The sequence below is a fragment of the Columba livia genome, chromosome 7 (assembly GCF_036013475.1).
Source record: "Columba livia isolate bColLiv1 breed racing homer chromosome 7, bColLiv1.pat.W.v2, whole genome shotgun sequence".
NCBI lineage: Eukaryota > Metazoa > Chordata > Aves > Columbiformes > Columbidae > Columba > Columba livia.
Window position 1 is genome coordinate 31,452,779 of NC_088608.1, and position 22,217 is coordinate 31,474,995.

At 41.5% G+C, this 22,217-nt stretch overlaps 1 protein-coding gene across 4 annotated transcripts in view; it reads right to left on the reverse strand.

The window, feature by feature from the left end:
• Positions 1–22,217, reverse strand: part of ERBB4 (erb-b2 receptor tyrosine kinase 4) — a 626,958-nt gene that overhangs the window by 9,994 nt on the left and 594,747 nt on the right. For 2 of the 4 annotated variants that reach the window (XM_065069063.1, XM_065069064.1), the window contains exons 23-27: positions 20,880–21,026; positions 18,879–18,976; positions 16,859–17,029; positions 2,351–2,398; positions 1,069–1,360 (exon numbers count right to left, since the gene is read on the reverse strand). In XM_065069063.1, the coding sequence (XP_064925135.1) occupies positions 1,069–1,360; positions 2,351–2,398; positions 16,859–17,029; positions 18,879–18,976; positions 20,880–21,026 (756 nt within the window). The remainder of the gene's footprint in view (positions 1–1,068; positions 1,361–2,350; positions 2,399–16,858; positions 17,030–18,878; positions 18,977–20,879; positions 21,027–22,217) is intronic. The other 2 variants (XM_065069066.1, XM_065069067.1) reach the window with 1 other exon arrangement.

Below are 22,217 nucleotides of genomic sequence, written 5' to 3' on the forward strand. Positions count from 1 at the left end.
GGACTCAAAGCCCCCAGCTGACAGAGAGCACAGAGTGTTGTGGTCACACTGTGACATCCATGTGCCTGTGCCCAGGGAGACTGGAAAGAGGTGCCTCCTCCTAAGCTGCTACTACCGCATCCCCGAGGGCTCAGGTGGCACCTGTGAAGTTCCTGTAGAACTCTGAGGCTCCCCAGGGTGAACCAGCATGTGAAGATACGCACGAGCTCATTCTGAAGCAAACTCACAGCATCAAATCTCCTAGTGCAAGGGTGGTTGTGAAGTGCAGGGCCATGAGTGCATTCCCAAAATCACTGCTGCTGTGGGCCAAGCCCCAGGATTCCCTCCATTTCCACCACATAACACAAAGGGTAATTTTGAAGGAAACTCAGTAGTTACTTGGCATTTACATTTGCATTAATTAATTTATTTAAAGCTAATGCAAAGGTTTGGAAGCAAATTACTAATGACACATCCCCTCACATCTAAATGACTGCTGTCACTATTTAAAAAGGAAGAAACAAATGACGGCAAACTGGGAAGTGTAGCACTCTGAGCTGGCACAGATTGAGGAAAGCTTCACCTTGCAGTGATGGTCTCTCTGAAGCACATCTTGTTCTTTCAATCCTAAACTTCTCTTGGGTATAAAATGCCAACTGTGTGTATCTGCTCTGTGATATGTTCAACGTGACATTTACCAAGTGCAATGCCATGAAGATGAAGAAGATCAATAAACAAAGCAAAGTGGACACTATGGCCCAAGATAGATCATTTTCTTGGAAATCACTGAAGATTTGTGTTTGGATAAGAAGGGGGTTTGGGTTGTTTTTATTCCTCTCTCTTCTTATTTCCCAGAAAGAAAAGCAGGAATCACCAAACTTGACATATTGGTGCATTTGAGCTTTTCTTAGTAGAAAATTAAGTAAATAAAAATGAATCCTCATGCAAAGAAATATTAACCTAGCCAGAACGTTTCAACCTGGCTGCGTTGCTCAATAAAGCCATTTCTGGTGAAAAGCTGCTGATGTAGAAACACAGAGAACGAAGTCAGACTAGACCAGGAGCTTCTTCGGAAAGACAATTTCTTACCTGTTTTAGGCTTGTCTCGCATTGGCGTCATGTAGCCGTCCTCATCCAGCTCTCCCCGGACAACCCGCTCGGGTATGAAGACGGTGGGATCAGCACTGTACCTCTGGGTGCTGCTGTCCTCTTTTGCCAGCGTTGTCACCTGTTTTCGTAGTGTGCCATTACAGCAAGTGTCTTCAAAGATCTCTGCTGTGGCCCCTTGAGCCACTGTGGCTTCAGGTATTATGCAGCCAGGAGCTCTGTACGGCATCGGCACTTCTGCAGCGTAGCCACCATCTCTATACACAAACTGGTTCTGTTGAAAAAGAAAAAGGCAGCATGGGAAAGGAGGCTCTGAAGAGAGAGAAGATCCAACAGCAAGTAATCTCTGCGGCTCCTGTGCTTTTCCTGCCAAACTTGCTCAATGACACATTTCACCGGGCAGGAGAAGACTTCTCCATCCTACAGACTACTGCATTTCCAGCGTTGTGGGATCAGCAGCAGCACAGGCTCTGTTGTGGACCAGCAAAGCATCCATCTGCCCGGTGGTGCTGGGTGAGCTTCCCCTCCCAGAGAGGCACCATGGGTGCGGGGAGGGGAGCAGGGAAGCAAACTGGCTGTGTGGGTCTGGAAACAGGCCTAGAAATGGGACAGGAAAACTTGTCTCCTATGTCAAGATGTGGAGGTTGGATATACATAGCTGCAAGAGGCAAATACAGTATCTTCTATTATTTCGGCAATCTCCTCTAATTTGGGAACAAAACCCTTAAATCTCATGTTAGGGAAACCTCCTTCTGCAAAGGGGACTGGGGATGGAGGACATTATCCCCTCTGAACTTAGTTCCTGGAGGAACTACTTCTAGGGTGTCCTGCAGTGACAACCTTGCAGTCCCCCAAACACTATGTAATTCCATCAGGTAGTGCATTTCAGGCTGGTGAACCATGTTCCTATTGGTACCTCAACTCAACCTACCATTTTGCTTGACAGCAAGGGTGTGGAAGGATGTTTAGACACCATGACCTACAAATAGGAAGGAAAGAATGTACAGATTCATACAAGCCTGTTACCTAAATGGTTTTTCAAGAAAATCTGGCAGTTGGCAGAATTTTGCATGTGGGTCCATAAAGCGTGCACATGAATCCAGATGCAGTATAGAGATCCTGGCTATTCGATTGCTTACATACACACTACATTCGCTGTTGGTTTTTGAGCCATTTATGTAGGAAAAAGGGGTTTGAAACAGAAAATATGTAGTGAAGGAAGGAGGAAAACCTAAAGGATGAAGGTTGAATGTGAAATACTTACTCCTGACATAGGGGTGTAGGCAGGAGGAGGGCTGTGTCCAATTTCACTCTAATAGGAAAGAAAAATGGAATGGTGGATACATAATAGGAGGTCACATGAATGAAACAAGTCACATGAGCTGTATGATCTAATGGGGAGAAACATGCATATCGGATTTCCTAATTGAATCCAAAATTCAAAGAATTCAATCATGGCAAATGTCTCATCAACGTTAACAAGTTGTGTGCCTCACCAGCCTTAGGGAGGGCTACTGAGCTCCTCTGGCTGGGTAAGGGCACCTACAGGTAATACACACCTGTATATCCTCCAAATGTCTCGTGTCTAAGTTTTGGGAAGGCAGATCGTACAGAAAGAATGATGGACGGTGCACTCAACTTCAGAGGAAACACAGGGCAAGAGAAGCACAGAAAGCACTGAGCCCTAAGCCAAGGCTTCCCTTCCCAGAGACAGAGCAGGAGAGGGATAAGCAGGAGGGCAGGAGGGTGCAGGACTGTCATTAGACTGTCACAGCTAGCTTAACTATCAAAGGAAAAACAGTGCCTAGGCTTTGGTAAACCCAAATAGCACAGCAGCTTCTGGATTTCAAGACTCTGGCATGCTGTGATCCTGCTCTCAACATATACCACCCTTCTAACGTTACCTCTGTATCATAGGCTTAGGGGTTTTACTGAGAAGTCTGGAGGCTGTACATCACAGTATCCATGCAGATTGTTCCAAAAACATATCCATACCAAGAAATATACCAAAATGAAAATAAAAGATGACATATATCCTCACATAGTAACAACTGGATGTACTACAGTCAAACCTTCCCTTACAGGCTTCTTGCCAAAACATCAGGATGGAGATGATGGTCACAGTCAAATATCTTACTTTATAAATGAATGCTTAGGCTTTAAGCCTCCAGATTGCATGAGAGTGAAAAGGGCTGTAGCAATACTGTGCTAGTGGGACATGCAGGGGAGCAGAGTTCGCTGCTGTCTGCTTTTCACAGACACTAAACCAGTGACCGCAACTGCTCCTTTTCTGTTCCATACTGAGCCGTGCTATATTACACAGCTTGAATTTACATCCTTCTGTTTTCACAGAGGCACTACCATGAGTTTCAACTTGAGGTTCACTGATCCTAGATTAATAAGGGGAGAGCTGTCTTGAACTACTTTAATTCACAGCCCACACTGATCTCTTTAAGGTAACTTAGAAAAGCAAGTTTCTTGTCAATGAGCTTGGCTTCAGTACACAGGGCTATGTTCCTCTGCCAGTACATGTCTAGGTGATTAGCAACCTAAAAAAAATCTCGTTCTAAGGTGAACACATTACCTGTGCATCAGCATACCTTACTCACTCTCATCATTAAAGGCTAAACCCACTGTCCCATCTTTACATATTCTTGGCCATGACTCTAACATTTAAATAGGTACTATGCAACTATAACAACAGGCCTCCTTAGAACAGTCCTATCCCCAGACGCCAGGAGAGAATGGGCTAGCATTAATGCATTTATGGATATTTTTGCTGACAAGACCCTTCCCAGTCAGTGACCTGCCAACGAAGACCACGGTAATGGTATTTTCTTCAAGCTTCTCCTTTAGCTGCCTTACAACACCCTTAACACAGAACCAAACAGCTCAGTTCTTCTCAAAACCACTGCTGCCCACATACTTTTAAAATAATTTACTATTTTCTCCCACAAGATAATACCCTGTGGCCACTGTTCAAAAAAAAGGAGGCAAAGAAAACTGCTGTGGTGCAAATTAGTGGGGCTGAAAATATGACATAATTGTTTAAATGTCTCTAAATTGCCTGCTAATTGTAATGTGATGTTATAATTTTGGAGGCTTCCAAGATAAGTACTGAAAGCCCCAGCCAACTCCTATTGGTCAGGAACTGAATCGCACTGTGAGCAGAAAATGTATTTGGACCTTAACCATGTAAAACTTAAATAGCTTGATTTGTATTTGTAATCTAGTTTACTTTGTTGATTCTTTTTTGTTGTTGTTGTTTTTGTCATCTTAAACGCTGTCTTGAAAAAAGAAGAGCTGATGTTCCTGTACTGAGAAGATCTAGGATTTTGAATTTCTGATCCTGACATTCTGACCATCTCTAGCTGGTTGAGATGGACAGAGACTTCATAGGCTGGTTGCTCAAAGACCTCACTATGTAAGACCACTTAAAAAATCTCAACTCACATACTAAAAAAACCCCAAAGATGAATCACTAATCACCCCCTTTTGCTAGTGTGATACACATTATATCCATTAGCTCTGGAGTGTACATATCCATCAACATCTACACTCTAAGCATCCCCCAGAAGGAGCCTCACATTTTTAACTGGCCATGAGCAGCCCTAACCAGAGATGCCCAGGATTTCATTCTTTATACTACATGATTGAACGTTAGGCATAAACAGGGCATCAGGGAGAAAAGATAAAAAAACAAGCAAATGTCCTCTAAAGCATTTTTAGAGGCCTGTTGATATTAAATACCAGTGACGTATCAGCTATTACAACCACTAACGTTTGTGTAAGAAAAGCCTTGATAAAAGAGAGGTAAATAACACTTTTGTGAGTATTGGCTTGTGTTATTGCTTTCTATTCATTAATTTCATTTTCCAATTCCTTGCTTCTAAAATCTCCCAAAGGTAAATATCTCCTCCTTTATAGCAGCGATGTAATATTTTCTGGCTGCATGTTAAACTGTAATGAAATCAAAGCCTTGTTGGGCCCTGCCGCACATATTTACGTAGTTGTGTGAATATGCATCTGTTTTGTCTCTTTTCATTTGAGTCCAGCATCATTCCTGGATTATGGCACCCAGAGCTGTTCCTCCCTGGCCTGTGCTGTTGTTCATCCCACACCAGCCCCACAGTGCCCACAGCTGCCTTCAAAGCTGACCCACAGCAGATTCCAAGTGGAAAAAATGCTGAAGGTACTCAGTGACGTGATGCTGCTGTGGGACTATGGGTGGTACAGGACTACCACCAAACAGAAAACAAATAAATGTTTTACAGCATGATCCGGTACCCCCATGCTTTGCTTGCTAGCACAGCCTCCCAACAACATCCTTGCTGCTGCAGAGCTGATTTTTCTTGTCGCCCACCAAGATCTGCATGAAAATTTGACAGGTTTGCATAATTATTACTGTTGTTCTTAAGCAGCCTGCTAAGCCCATGGGACTGAAAGACTTTTGTTTACCAAAACATAAGGCTCTGCCAACATCAATGTACACACATACAGAGACGTTTGAACCCACTCTGATACTGCTCCTGCTCACATGAAAACCCAGTTCCCTTTCACTCTACTTCTGCTCTCATACCCGAAAAGCATCAAAACACAAAGCAGGAGTAAACCACTCCCACCTTCTCACTGGGATGCTCCTCACACGTCCTGTTCAGGGGCATCTCATGGTCTGTGCTTCAGGCAACTCAGTGATTATCTGTTTTGATCTACAACACTTGGTTCAGTCCTGGGCCGTGTGCCCCCAGAAATAACTCACCTTTCTCCTTCCCCTAGAGACTGTTTACCTGATTCGAAACCAAGTCAGTACCCAGACTTGAATAACCAAACTGCAGCCTCCTAACATACCAGGCTGAGCAGATCTTGCTGCAAGCACCAAGATTTCAGCAGTTCTGTAGGAAGAAGGACAGCTGATTTATGCAAGTGGATCTGAATAATATGTTTGGGATGCTCTGGTGGGGCTGCAGGCAGAGCACACAACGCAGAGCTGTCCCACCAGCCCTGAGCAAACTTCAGCTGTATTTCAAGGGAGCAGCCTGGTATTTACAGCTGATCTGAACTGAAATTCAAATAGGAAAGGCCACCCCAGGAGAGCAGCCACCTCTGCTCAGAAGCAGTCCTGCTTCCCTCTGACCACAGAGCTAACAGCCTGCTCTGCCCTGCTTCAGAGAGCCCACAGCAAATATGTCTGAGATGAAAATCAAAGGGAAGAAAAAGTGTATACCATGAGATAGCTGTGTAATGTTAAATAGAAATGAAATGCTGTTTGTATAGTAATAGCTAGAAGGCTTTGCAGACCTCTGGAAATTTCTGGTCCTAGCCCCTGCTCAGAGCAGGGCCATATATAAAAAGAAAGGATCAAACACCCCCCCCAGCCATTACGGTTAAACCATGTCTGTCCGTACAGCTCGCAGCTCCTGACACAAGTCTGGCATTGCTCACGCTCTCTCTTCTGTTGAGCCTGAACTCTTAGGCCTACTTCAGAAAACTCCATTCCCCACTGGACACTTTAGGACTATGAAGAAAAGTTCCTGTTAGCATCACTGCCAAGTGTCATGGCTTGGCCCTAGCTACAGGTCATTGCTGGTACCTTGCATCATTTCAGCACACAGAAAAACAGTCACAGCATACTGGAGATGTATGTCTTCTGAAACTGGTTTGGGATATGTGTGTGTGTCTCTTACCTGTTTCAGGCACACAAACAGCAATGTGGTCCACCTGAGCTAATGTAGCAAAACAGGACGTATATTTATCCAGTGAGAACAAAGGGGAGTCTATTATTCAACAACAAAAATAAAAGGTAGGAATAAAATACACAGGTTGCAGACAGGAGCTATGCAACAACTTACAATGCCCTTAATTCGATGGCTATAAGGTTCCATTAGAGACTGATGAATCTTTGTTGGAAATTATGAAGTGTCTGTCCCTTTTCCAGCATTACCCTTTCTCAGAATGTATGTAAACATTTTAACTTGAATGTTGATACGCAAGTATAGACAAGAACATAAGCACCATCCTGTGTTAGCTAAAGTGTCTGCTCCAGTCTCTGGTGACTGCTTCTTCTACTATCAAGACACAAAACATCCAGTTTAGATCAGTGAGAGAAAAAATATAAATAGAAGAAACAAGGAATAAGTCTTTTCTGTACATAAGATTTTTCTGGTGGCTGTTTGTCAGAACAGAAGTAAGATTTGCAGGCAGTCTGACCTCACACGGGGTGTCTGTATCATCTAGATGCACCCAGCCACATCTTGGCAGTAGGATGGGGTTAAGACATCCCACAATTTGTTCAAAATCAGTATGGACGTTTCACTGCTGACCTGTGTCTGTACTGACTTACTTCATAGCTTCAGATAGGTCATTTAAACATTCTCTTGTAGAATTTTCTCTCCAAGCAGATGTCTATTTTCAGACTTATCAAGTCTTTCAGACTCCAGACTTTCAAGACCATACCCAGTGGGATGCCCAAACCTGAATACAGCTTTCAAGAAGTAATTTAGTCTGGACTGTGAACCTAAATGGCATGTATCACAAACAAAACATGCCTAACAATCTTGGCATAGTGGTAAAGGAAATGACATACCTAAATATTACAAAGAATATTTCCTGTGCTGTTACTGGAAAATACCAGACATATGCCATACATTTTCAGTCTAGCACTTCACCAAGTCACAGATTATGAGGCGACAAATGAAAATAACTTGGTAAGAGATGCACAATGTGGGTGCAAAATTCAGTACCCAAGCACACTGACAAGGAAATGTAGGTGAAATGCTTTTCCGTAGACTCATCTCCTACCCCTGGGCTGAGAATAGAAGCATTCTCCTGCTGTATGGCATCAAATGTTCTCCCTCAAAACCCCCTGTCCTCCAGACCTTGGATACCTTCATCCTTCCACCCTCCACAGTGGCTGGCAAACAGATTTCAGCTGGCACAATATGAAATTCGATCTAAGCATGACAAAAGACTGAAGATGCAAGAATTTCTTTTCCCTATTATATTGTATTAAGACACCATGAGTGGCAAACAAGCGGGAGAGAAGGAAGAGATCCAGCTTGCATGTGTCTGCCTTTCCCTTTCAATCTCTCCTGCTCCCATCCCATTCCTGTCACCCATGACTAGTCTTCTGTCACTCCTTTTTTAATACATTCTCCATGATGTTTTACAGTAAATGGCACCTTCTAACACTGGGCCAGCACCCCGCAGTTTGGAAGAGACAACACACCATTTCCTGGCTCCTCTAACAATTCCCTGGGGGAGAGACAGGTCAAGGCGTTCCTCATGCTCGTATGCTGCAGCATCTGTCCAAAACAGGGGAACAGCAGCAGCTCCTTTTCTGTGCAAACCTTCAGTTTCAAATCCCAAAACATGAAAAGGATGGGGAATGGGACAAAAACCACAACATGGTCATGATTTGTGATTGCGACATGGTAGGCAAAAAAAAAAAAAAGGCACAAAAGAAAGTTGATGAGCAACACTCAGAGCAGCAGCCCCCTCCTATGCTGCATGCTGCATTGCCATCTTCCCCAGTCTGTTTTATACAGTAATCAAAGGATATTCTGAGCCTCTCAAAATGCCATCAACCTTCATTGAGAATGAAATAGAGCACATCTCCACTGAAGCCTTTACAGCAGTAATCATTGCAGCATGCTGGCCTGAACAGGGAGCTCTTACAGACAAAGATGGGTTTTAAAAATAAAATAAAAAAGCCTTCCTAAAATCTGAATAGAAACTTGATGATAATCTCCCAATTTTATTATGCAAGGGGGAAAAGAAACCCATAATTGTGCACTCTTGGTCTCTTATAGCAAAGAATAGGCTTCTTGATGAAATGCTGAGTTGATTTAGAGCAGGGCTGAGGTTCTGGTGGCAATAATACGCTAAAAGAAATAACCATCCAGCTGATTTGGATAAAATAATCATTTTTTAACATTATAAATCTAAACTTCATCTGTGCCTTCTCCCACTTCCCCGCACCACATCTTTTGGTGAGTCTTTTTATAGCTTGTAGATTTTATTTCTCCTACCACAGCATTTAATAAGACAGACAGATTCTTTACTCTGGCTAACATTTTTGGCTGTGCTGGCATTTATCCCCATTGCATGTATATTTAGAAAGTACAGTATTTGGCACAGGATGCTCCAGAGTCCTCCTGCCACCTTACACTCGAAGCACCGTCACAGGAGTCCCATTGCCAGGGGACACTGTGGACGGGACCCTCCAGCTCGTGAGCCTCGGCCGTCCCACGCATACGGGTGTTTAAATGACAACTCTTTGGAGCCCTGCCAGGTGCGTTTCTAAATCACAGCCCCTTGTATGTTCAGGTGCTTTTATTCTTTTAAGAAAATCACAAAAATGATTCCTCAGAAATGGACTTTTTTTACTAACAATTTCTGTTTCAAATCTAGTCACTGAAGGAAAATTTTCTTCCAGCTCCCACAATTATTTCCTGACTCTTAGTCCACTTTTCCATCTACTGAATTATGTAGAGTTGTTTAGCTTGCTATTTTCCAAGAATGCCTCATCAGTGCAGTGTAGAAATATTTATTACTTACTCTCTTTATATCTATTGACTTCTTTTCAGTAGAGAAAAGTAAATGGATCAGCTGTGAGCCCTCTTGACTGTTAACACAGCCAGCAGCTATTCACGGATGAAGCAGATGCTGCCTGATTTTAAACCAGTTTATATTAAAACTCAATAAATTCACATGTCGTGCATTGAAGCAATATACAGCTACAGACTCTTCCACTAAAAACCACTGAGTGTTAACTTGCAGTAGGTCTCACCAGGAATTACTGTGAGCTAGTGATCTGTAATTAACTATATATTAATACTGAATTTGTAGAAACCAGGACGCCATCCAACACCTTCAGAAAGTCTGACTCTAAATGCACGTGTCCGAATTCAGGAGCCTAAATGCGACAGTGAACAGCTAATGCATTCAAAAATTCCTGTTTTAAGGCACTTGACCTGCAAAACCAGGAGGCAATTTGACAAGTTGGTCCTGATAATGCAGTCAGGCTGAGAAGGTCTTACTCCTTGAGAAACACCACTGATTTCAGCCAGGCTGGTCGCAAAGCAGAGACTAATTGCCATAAAGCACTTTCAAAGAATTCTCTGTGAAGAGCCAGGCATCACCTATTCTCTTTGAGTCCTTCATATGAGTTTTCATCTTTTTTCCTCTGGCAAACTTAGCACATTTTAAAAAGGTATTTAAATACTTATATTCTAAATATACATATTTTGCAAGAAGCTTTCCTTTTTCATGTAAATTATTAAGACTGAAATAATTTTTTATCTAATGTATTTTACAGAGTATTTTTGCATGTTTATTCTTCCTACTTCATTCACCCTGAGCCCAGAAATTAGGCTGACTGGTATCATTCTGGGTTCACCTCCTGCTTTTCATGGATGAAGATTGCCTTGTGTTATCTCCATTTCCAACGAGGACTAGAAATAGACACAAAAGAATTTCCCAGAAGTAAAAAAATTACAGGAGGTAAAATATTTGTGATGGTCAACTAGATGCCAACAAAACACTAACAGCTACTGAGAAGTGTGTCTTGTGAAAGGCAGAGCAGCAGACAGGAGCCCTCTACCACCAGGATGCACTAAAACTTGGAGAAGCAAAAAATGGGAATTTGAGATCTTGAAAGAGAGCTTGGTGGAACTTCCAGAGTGACTCTAAAGGTTTGATGGCAGCAACTGCATTAACCGGTACAATGTTGCCTGGACTCCACTAGGAAGATACATAAAAATCTAGTATTTAATGGAAGACATATAGAATGTATTAATACAGCCTAACTAATCAGGCAATTTTTCAGGAAGCGAGAGAGCTAATACAGAGTTAGTGTCAAAGTAATCTTCTGAAATGTTACAAAACTCTTTGATACAATGTCTAGTTAATTTATAAGTTCATCTGTTCAGGCATTGGAGATTTCATTGCAACACTTGATTAGGAAGTAACAGAGTCTAGTAGAAAGTAAAAAAAAAAAGACAACTAAGATTTTGAGAAAATTTTTGATCACCTGTTAAGGAGAAGGAATCGAAGACAGGGGATAGAAATAAATAAAAAAAAAGTCTACAATACAATACATTACATACTGCAGTAATAAGCATCAAATTTAAGGAAAGATTTGGTCATAGTGTTTTGGGGAAGATATTGCAGAAGCGGAGGGGTAGCAAACAACACAAATAAACCAAATAAAAGAGAGACATCAGTGTTGCTCTTCTTTAACAACAAACACATACAAATGGTACTGTTCTACTCAGCTCCTTAAGTAGAAGGGATTTCTGGTAACTGGCATCTCCTTAAGTGAGCACAAAACCAGGCACGCAGCGGAGAGAAATAGGATCCAAACCCTGCTAAAGAGTCAGCATTAACTGCCCAGTGAATCTTTTCTACCCTGTGATGTATTTTCCATCCCACCTGATACAATCAAGACAATCTTTCTAAAAGACAAACTCCACCTCAAGCAGAATTTCTTGTACTTGATGCAGAAATTAAGAGACAGGAGACTCTGGCCTACGTTATTCCAGAAGGTTAGACAAAACGCTTGTAATGGCCCCATCTAGCCTGGATATCTCTTCACACAAATTATCTGTTGACTTTTGAAGAAGTTTTACTGTCATCAGCCTCACATGGCCAGGACACACCTGTAAAAATAACTGGCTTGAGAGCTTGGGCAGGAACACTTAACTGTTTTTTTCTTACAGAAAAAGCAATGGGAACCAGGAAAGCACTGATTGCTACTATAGCCCTGGACACAAGGAGAACCATGGATGAATCATGACTCCTTCCTTCTGCCTCCTTTGCCAAGAGGAAAGGATGCTGTACCAAACTGCTGGCTCTCCCTGCCTGCAGTGACAGTACCTCTTGCACTAGCTCAGCTGTGCTCACACACTGGGAAGTGTCCTCCAAATTCTGACTTTTCTCCAAAATCCCTCCTTCCAGCCATAACTGAGGACGGCAGTGCTTACTGTCCCCCACCTTCCAAATCTGCTGTATTTCAGGATGTGTAGGAGGTCATATTAGACCTCACATCTGATCTTCTACCACTGGAACACTGCAGGTGCCTAAGAAATTCTGTCTTGTTATTTAAAAATCTAATAAAAGTCACTTCAATCTGGTAGTGATCCCACTGGGTGAGTAGTCCCTGTTGTACATTATAAGCTTTGGAAGGAAAGATGCCATTCACCATGCTGATGTGAAATACATTTCAAAACCACTAACAACCACCTCCTTTGTAATCCTGTGATTCGAAAAAGGCTACCTTTCAAATTTAGAAACCAGAACAAATTAATCATAAAGATAATTCCAGAGAGAAACCAGGCGAGAAGTTATCTTTTTCTATGCAGACATATACAGATGTTCAGACATGAAACACCACCAGACCCAACACCAGACAGGACTGCTGCAATGGCATAACAGATGCTACTCAGGAAACTGAAACCTGGATTTTGGCATTCCAGAGGCTGCTTTAGCCAAGTAAAATAGTCTCCCTGGACATATGAATTAGACATCCCTGAGAAAAATAGCTTGATATTTAATTGCAGGGTTGGCAGGTGCTTCCATGATATACAGCATATGGAATAAAATTACAAGGACAGTATCAGCAAGTAATAAACAGTATAGACAGTTTTCAGCAGGAATTAGCCAAGGATTTAGAGCAAAAAGCATCATGAGGCACACAGAGTGCCTTCTGTATTAGTATTATCTCTGTGCACACAGGACAGTACTTGTTACAAATACCTGAATGAATCATCTAATAGCTCTGAATGTAGGACACTCGAGCACTAGCTGGGGTCCTGTGCTCATGGAAACACTGCCGAGGATTCAGCTTATCTCTCAGAAGCACAGAGCTTCTAAAACTCCATATTTCTAGAGTATCTCTAAACAACGGAAAATAAAAGCTGGGAAAAGCCGAAGAGCTAAAATTGCAACTGAAGAATCTCAGATGCAATGAAAAAATTCAATTTAGCTTCGGATGCTAATTTTTATTTAAAAGCTGCATCAGTCTCAGGTTGGACTTCATAACAGAGGGCAATGTTACAGGCTATATCCTAAAGACGTTCTAGTATGAAGCCAGTGTGGGTGTGATGAAAATGCTGAAGCTGTGCCTGAGCCTCACAGCTTCATAAATCTCAGTAATACCTGGAGGAAGAAGGATGTGACACTTCCCAGGGAGCTGGTAGCTCCCCGGAAGGTTTCCCTCTTTCCAATCTGCTTTCCATGGGCTGCAGCTCTGTGCTATTAATTCATATCTGAATAGCTTTTTTCTTCACATGGGAGGGAGAAAGCAAGCAGTACAGTGCTTTATGCAAACCTCATCCAGTGGCGCCTCCCCCAGGAAACAAACTGCAAGGATTTGGGACTGAGATCACCCTAAAGAAACTTCAGAGCTTCCCTTAGAAAGTAAATGCTCTTGCTCTCCCTTAATTCCCTGACTTCAAAGCCTAAGTGTGAGGAGGCTCATGATCTCCCTGCTTTCTTCCTGCGAACTTTTGTACCCTGTAGAGCTGCGCTGCCGGAACACTCAACTGAAGCTGTCAGTACAACATGCCCAGAGAAGGAACACAACACCCTGCCACCACATCACCAACTCTTTCTTCACTGAAACTATAATCAGAACAACTAAGATGGGAAATACAGTGTCTTTCATGCTTCTGATCTCTGAAAATGACAAAAAGATCATGTAGCTCTTGTCTGTATGTTTTACTTCTTACCAAACTGTCCGCCAATCTCCCCATTGAATTTAATTTTCCAGATACAGTGAACACAAACTACCTAAGCTATATCAATTCACTTAGCATCTATGGCTGTAGCAGCACCATAATGAGTTTGTAATATTAATATTCACCACACTAAATAAGTATCAATCACAAACTATACAAAGGAAACACAAAGACAAAAATCACACAACTGCTGATAGAGAGCTCTGACAGCATTTCAGTTCTGTGTGATTCTTATAGTTGATGTCCATCTGTACTGAACTATTCACAGCAGACACACTATTACCTTGAAGGAGCTACTGTGTATTTTGTTTTAAATCAAGGTGAATCTTCACTGGAAGAATAGTTAATGTACCAAGAACCTGAGTGCTTCAGAAAAACAACAGACAAGTACACGGAGTTCTGCACAGAGAGGAAACAAATGTACTGCATCCAGAAAAAAAAACCTCTCTGCAAAGGAAACCGGCGATGCTAAGGTGCTACAGGGCTTTCAACTTAGTCCCAAGCCCCTCCAGCAACAAGATCCTGTGGCCTTCGTGTGATCTAGATGTATTTGCCTATGTGGCAGTACTAGCAGGGCACTTAGGAGATGCAGAATTGTTAGCAAAGTTGAGACTGAAGCTGAGACAATGGACAAGCATCAAAATTCTACTGGTAATCCTGTTCCAGGACAGCAGTCAGTCTCAAATGATATTAGCAAGTGCTATAAATCAGCTGGTTGTTCCATGGCAACCTCTTTGCCCACCTCTTCTTTTGGCCTTAAAAATAACCCCTCCAAAAAGAGGCTCCTACAATAAAGAAAAAGGCTATGAAGTTGGAAGGGGTGCAGAAATACAGAGCTGGGTGCAAGCTTTCTGTCCCTCACGTACTCAGGTCAGAAAACTTGGCTCAGAATCTGAAAACGTTTGGCAAAGTGTAATTCCAGATTTAAGTGTTAGATTGTTGTGTGATGCCAGACAAAAATTCCCAGTGGTAGGAGTTACTGAAATAAGGATGCAGTCTCACTACTGTCATTAAATTGAATTGCAAAACAAAGCTCCCACTGACTTCAGCGGTACAAGATTGAAGTCTCAAGCCAACGCGGGAAATTGTGAGCTGCAGAGAGGAGATGTCACATCAAGAATGTGATGGAGACTCTCTATGTGGCAAAATAAAGGTCTCTTTCTGCAGTTCTGCTGACTTCTAGGGGATGACATGTGTTCAAGTAGTTGGAAACATGTGGTTTAAAGTTGGACAAAGACTGTGAGAAAGTAGTAATAGTAATAGTAATAATAATAATAATAATTAGAATAATAACAAAAAAATATGCCAGCAAGCATGTTGTCTGTCCAAATGGAACATTCTAAAAAACTCTGTCAGAATATTTACTCTTGGATTTTTGTTGGAATTAATTCCCTCAGCTCTAGTGGACTCCTCTGCTTGACTGGCACTTGCGACAGAGGGCAAAAGACCTGTTGAAAAGGCAATTACATTTTCCTGCTAATTCCTTCTGCTTTAAATGGGCAGTGTAGCACACTAATATAGGAGTAAGATGAATATAGCAAAGCTTATGGGTCTGACTCTGGCCTCTCAGCCCTATGTTGGGGTAAATAGCAGTACTCCACTAAGCTACAGTGATTTACATTAGTGTAACAGTGAACACCTTTCAAAGGTAACTATTGTTGGTTCCTTCTTCTCTCAGAAGTTGGCAGCAAAGGAAACAAAACCTCTCCAGTGACAGCTAGGAGGAAAAGTGACTTATTTCAGATCAGCATCAACACTAAAAATTAACTCATGCTACCATAAAGAGGAGGTTTCTTGCTTATTGTTAATTCATGCATCTTCCCCACTTCACTGCCTTTCAGTGATGCAGGAGAAATGCTGCGTGAATCCAGCTTTGCCAGTGGGACTACAACGCAGCCTCTTCCAAAGACCTCTCTAGCCTCCTTGCCTTTAAAAACAGTAGCAATTTCCTTATGAATTGATTGGACATTATTTATTATTAGATTCTGTCTTCCTTATCCCAGAAAAGCACTACTTTACTCAGCAGAGCCAAAAGAACTTCATGCAGTGTATGGTCAGAGCACGAATACCGATCTGGTTTATACACTGGATTCCTTCGCTTACCTCTTCCCTGCCTCACATGGTGTAATCAGTTCAAACCAGGGTATGAATCTGGAACTACCTCAACTAAGGACACAAGTCCAAAAGGTTTCTAAAGCATGAGGAATAAACACCAGCATTTCAGTGAGACTCCATTTAGTATTTAAAATGTGACTTTCCACGAAATGGAGCAGTGGATAAAGACACTTCCAGAAAGTAACTTATTGTACTGTAAATGTCCAAGGCAGGCACTGGGCACACACACTTGTTTCCAATGACACAAAATGAGACTAGATGAAGATCTTAGATTATATTCTCATCCTTTTGATGGTTAGAGTTACGTGAGCTGAATTCCACCTGAGCAATCTCTGTGCCTCAGATCCCCCTGTAAAGTGAACAGCATTTCCTCCCCTGACAGGGATGGTACGAAGATCAACATGCTAAAATCTGTGATGTGCTCAGAAAAAACACATATTTGTGAGAGACAGCCGTGAAAGTATCACATACAAACAGGAAAAGGGGCAGGGTTTGAAAACTGGCTCCAGACACAAAAGCAGCATTATCTATATCTTGCAGTTGCCTCCATTATATCAGTGCCAGTCCTGTCAAGACAACAGGATTGCAGGGATGGGAGAATCAGAGCTATGCACCTCCTGGCCAGGATGGTGAGAAACAACAGCTGAGAAACAACACTGCTTGACTTCCCAAGTCTCAGCTGTGCTTTCAGGACAGGCAGATCACGTCGAGCCTTTGTGCACTCAGGGCTGAGCTATTAATTTATAATTCACTGAGGCACAATGAACAGGGAACCCAGTGACAACATTTTTATAGTCAATCTCTTTACAATGGGAACCTGTAATTCCCAAGGCAACTCTGGCCTGTGTTTGATTATTGCACTTAAATCTCCACCTGTGCTTTTATAATAACCAGTATTTTCTGTCAGAGCCTGCTCTTACCCTGTTGGAATCAATTCTTGTCCTCGAGGTGTAGATGGGAGGTGGGATGTTGAAGGCTTGAGGAACAAGATACTCTTCAGCATCCATCATATCTTCCAGGTCTTCCTCATCAAGAAGGTTTTGGAAGAACTTGCTGTCATTTGGGCTTGGGAGCTTCATACGATCATCTCCCTAAATAGGTTGTATTGAGAGAGAAAACAGTCAAAAGATGGACTAATTTCCCAACAGGGAATTCAGCCTTCTCCATGGCGTGGCAGGCAGGCTGCAGGGACCACACATGCTGTTTTGTTTGTTCTAAAGCACCACATCCACGTCATTTTTTTTTTTTTTTTTTAACTGGGAATATGATGACAGAAACAAATTAACTGTATAAATCAAGCAAAGGCATTTTTTGGCATTCTGGTGGCTGAGCTTTTATTTCTTCTTCTCTTTTTCCCATGCAAGCTCAGTTTCTGACCCAAGTTCTGTCAAGGCCTGATGTATTTGGTGAAATATCTCAGCTATTTAGGCTCATGTGGAGGGGGCAGGGCAGAGAATTACATGGAAACTGCTGTGTGTATGTGTTTGCTTTATTTTCATTTGTATTTTTAGAGACTTGGGGGCTAAATTTCCTTCTCATCCATACGGAAAGTTCTGCAGAACGTAATAGGGCTGAAAGCAATAAAAATCAAACCAGGCAACAACAGCAGCAACAATGATATGTATTTTTGTTGAAATAGCATCTATGAGGCTGGAGAGGTAAATCAGGGCTGCACTTTGCTTATTGCCACAAAACATCCCAAAAGGCAGCTCATGTCCCAAACACCTAATACTCCATAGAAATGCTGCCAAACTTAATTCCATGGCTAAAAATGGCCTCCTGCTCTGTAAGAATTATTATGCCACATGTGGAATCCAGCAGGGAATGATGGCTGTGCTATTGGGTGCACACAGACCAGTTTAAAAGCTCAACAGCAAGCTCATCATTTGTGATTGCATCTGCAGGGAATGGGGAGTGGTAAGGGCAGAGGTACCAGTGCAATGGAGTTAGCTGATTTCTCCTTGAGAAGCACATGGCCTATATTGTCTGCAAGGATCACTGGAGAAAAAGCCTCACAGGATGAAACACCCACCAGACTATACAACAGGTGAGTGAAACGGAGGGAAGAGGTATTTGGAATAGGGAAACATGTCCTATCTCATGAAGTAATTTAATCAGACTGATTTTCCTAGAATCACTGGTATCAGCTGAGCTTACAATTTAACACATTGTGAAATACTGCAAGTGAAATTCCACATTCAGCACCACAAATCCTCTTGACTAGTATTTTACTTTTCAAATATATTTGACTTCTCCTCAAGCTGAAGGAGAGTAGCACACATTCATGCTGTGCAATAACACACCATGAGTAGGCTAGCATGTCTACACAGCAAAATGAAACACTACAGTGAGACTAGCACTAGAGCCAGAAGACATCAGGAGACACAAAGTGGCAGCGACGCTACTTCTGGAGGCTTTTCAGATCAGAATTCTTACAGCTGGATGTATCTCTGCCCTGTACTCCACGATGTAAAGCAGATATAGCATGAGAGTATCATTAACTGGATCAAACTAACTCTGTGCTTTGGTTTCTAGTATTTCAACACCATCTTCTTTTAATTTTTCATTTTAACTGCTCACACACACTGGGACCATCTAAGGACTTTACCAAATAGCTGGATTCATTTGCTGGTGCTTGAATCTGAGTTGTAATAAACACATACACAACTCTAGGCTCCTCCAGAATGTGGGAGCAAAAAGAAAAAACTTCCACATATGCCTGTACTCAGGGCGTACACAGCTCCAGCTACATGTAATCAACACATATGGCTACACCGGTACGGCACAGCTGCCACAATGTGGTTTCATGTGATGAATCGTGCCGTTGTGGGTCTATCACACCTTGAACTTAAGACATACAAAGGTAACCCCCTTAACAGTCAGGTTTGGCAGACAGAATTCTTTCCCCCTAGTTCCCCCTGATGTTGCAGGGCTGCTTACCTGAATTACTAGGTATCTCTGAGGGTCTCGAGCCATTCTAGAGAATTCAGCAGCCAGCTCCTTGAATTTAGGCCGACTGTCAGCATCAATCATCCAGCCTGGAGACAGATAAAAGATGAGAAAGAAAACAGTTAACTGGCAAGAGAAGAAATCAGTTTTTAAAATTATCCTTGATAGCTCTGGCCTACAGAAGACAGGCAATGAAGAGTCCAGAAGAATAAAAGCTAGAACACTATCATTCATCTAAAATGCAAAACATCCGGTCTTGGTCAGAGAAGATCAGATGTTCTGCACTGCATGGATTTCTTCTTAATATGCTCTGAGCTCCTGCTCGCTATCCCCAAAACAGAGACAACAACACCTTGCCATTTTCTGAGTCTATCCTGCCCATTTAGATGTCAGCCCCGACTGTCTTTTATTATGGATGTGTTCAACTCCTAGTATAATGAATCTGATCTCATCTGAATCTAGTGGGTTTATTAACAGTTACTACTAAATACAATTTTCCTTTAACTGTCCTACTGTTCCACAGTGACTTAGATTAAAAAGATCTGTTCAACAGATCTACAGTGTGACTGACCTCACATCCACTTATCAGATAATTCTGCATTCACGTGTCTGCAGCATTAACACAAACCTCACACAAGGCATTAGATGCTATTTTAATTTAGTAAGGGTGATTCTTTTGTCCTTCACTCTCCAAGAAGCATTCATTAGGAACAACAATTCTCAATCCATGCTAATGCTTTGTGCAGAACAAGCAAGTAGCAGAGGCAGTCACCACCAGCGACCAGTTTATCTCGGTGTCAGCTTTTTCTAATGGAAGATTCTATCAGCAGCTTCCCCAGAACATGTTCTCATTTGCCAGGGAGACTAAATGAGGCAGGCCTTATCTCCTCCGTGCCATTTAACTGAAGTAGTGACCAACACAGGAAAAACAAAGCTACTATAGCTCATAAAGAACTTCACACAAACATTGCAGGACTAAGTCTGTACGTCTCGCTGTAACTTTCCATCTTCCAGAATACTCCATCTACTAGAACTTCCTTTCGTCCACTGAGATTACTCTCACACTCATTAGAAATCCTATCAGATAGAACATTTTTGCACTAAAACAACATGAATCCCTTGCACTGTTCAGACAATTTCCACACTTGCATGCACAGCACAAATGTTTTCAGAAGATACGTTATCTACCGCTTGTAGTGTTATTTTATTTCAGTTTTTTTTATGTACAAAGCAAAAAGGAAAGGCCTGTATGAGATGGATGAGATATTTGCGTGCTAATCTCACTTAAATTAAGTCAGAAACACCAGAGAGATGTTGCTAATTCTTTTTAAATTAGAAGCATAGCCTTGGAGGATACTGTCACTCATGTGGGTATCTTGGTGATAAAGGGGTAGGAAGAAACCATGTGCAGACTTTTCCTTTTTTTGCTAAAGTAAAAATATTCATAAATTATGGTAGTGGACTAAAAATGACAAAAAAATACCCTTTCCGTAGCATTTCTTGTATTAATTTAACTTCTCATTACTACGATTGCAATCAACAGTCTTGTTGCTAACAATAAAACATTCATGCTTTCTTTCCTCAATATTTAGAACCAGTTTTCTCCTCACAACCTTCACTGGCTGGGTATCCATGTACCATAATTATGTTTAATACTATCTTTTTTAACATCAAAATCAATTGTCATGGAAATGACAAGCGTTTACAATAACAATCATACAATTTTGACTTCACAGCAAGAATATGAGATACCATCTGACAGTAATAAAAAGCTGAGCTAACTCAATCCTTCATGGCTAAATTTATAGCTTTTGCAAATGCAAAAAAATGTGCATACAGTATTTAAATGGAATTTACAGTATCTTGGGAAGCTTTTGTTTTGAAGCAGCCTGCCCTATTACCCAGCGCTGTCAGAGAGTGTAGACACAAATGTTGTAAAACAGTGTCCCTCTTGCACTGAGCATAAGGATAATAAAAACAACTATTACTTACACTTCACCATCACCATATAAACATCAATAGTGCAGATTGGAGGTTGGGGCAACCTCTCCCCCTTCTCTAACAGGTCAGGGATCTCTCGGGTTGGGATTCCGTCGTACGGCTTCCCACCAAAGGTCATCAGCTCCCAGATAGTGACTCCTAGACATGGAAAAGAGAGTGTTAATATTTGAGGTCATACTAAGATTCCTTCACAATTTCTTTCATCACAGTATTTTGGCCCAGTTCTGGACTGCTATCTCTTCTTCATTACACCAGTGCCCGCAAAAACACCGACGTTTGGTCTGCCATTTTAAAAGCTCAATAAAATGGTGCAACAGCACTTTCTGTTCATTTTCAAAAACAATTTCCCTCATTTTTATTGGTGTAAGAAGCAGGATGATAGATCTGAGGCACAAGAGAAAGGTCTAAGACAAATAAATGGTGGTAAAGTAAATGGATGCAATAAGAAAAGAATGCATCATACTCTTTTATCATATCAAAAAGGAAAATAAATGGCTGATGTACTCTATTATTTTAAAGGCAAAAAACGCAGATGTTCCCTAACGTAGAACATCGATTTCCCACAAAGGTACAGCACTGAGTAACATTATGTCATTGTCTTTGCCTTGTAGGTCATTCAAAGCCACTTGTATTATTTTTTTCCTTAAATCACCTAATGGATTTGAGTTATGATAGTGTTATGCTTCAAAACCAAGATTCTCTTTTTGAATAGCCATAGGATTTGTTTTGGCATCAGAGCTGGAAATAAGGATCATATATCATAAGTAATAGAATTCGTCCCCCAACAAAATCTTAAATATTGAAAATGCTCCTGTCACACCAGTTTAACTTTTATTTTTATTGCAAAGGTCATTTTAAACATGCCTCCAGATCAGTAACCACATTTTGCCAGCTGTCATGCTAATGTGAAAGGTGATGGGCCAAATTACCATTTGTATAAAACACATATTTACTTCACCCTCATTCACCTCTTTGTTGATGTTCAATAACTATAACTTGCCAATTCTTTTTGGTCTTGTCCTTTCTGATTGTACATGTTCTGGGCTTCCTGCATTTAAAATGAATTTCGTAAATGAAGGCATATTTCTTTCTAAGCGATACAAGGTATACAGAATTTGAGGAGAAAGAGCAGCTTTACATGATCAATTTAACTTTCATATGTTTTTCTCAGCCAAATAGAAGGCGGCAGCTAACCAGCCACAGCAAACAGTGTCTTTTGCTGCTACCCACAGGTAAAAGTGAGTAATGGATAGAATTGTACACCATTGTGTTTCAAAACAATATGGCAATAGAAAATGTAAATAGGAGTCCCTAGTCCTAGAGTCTGCT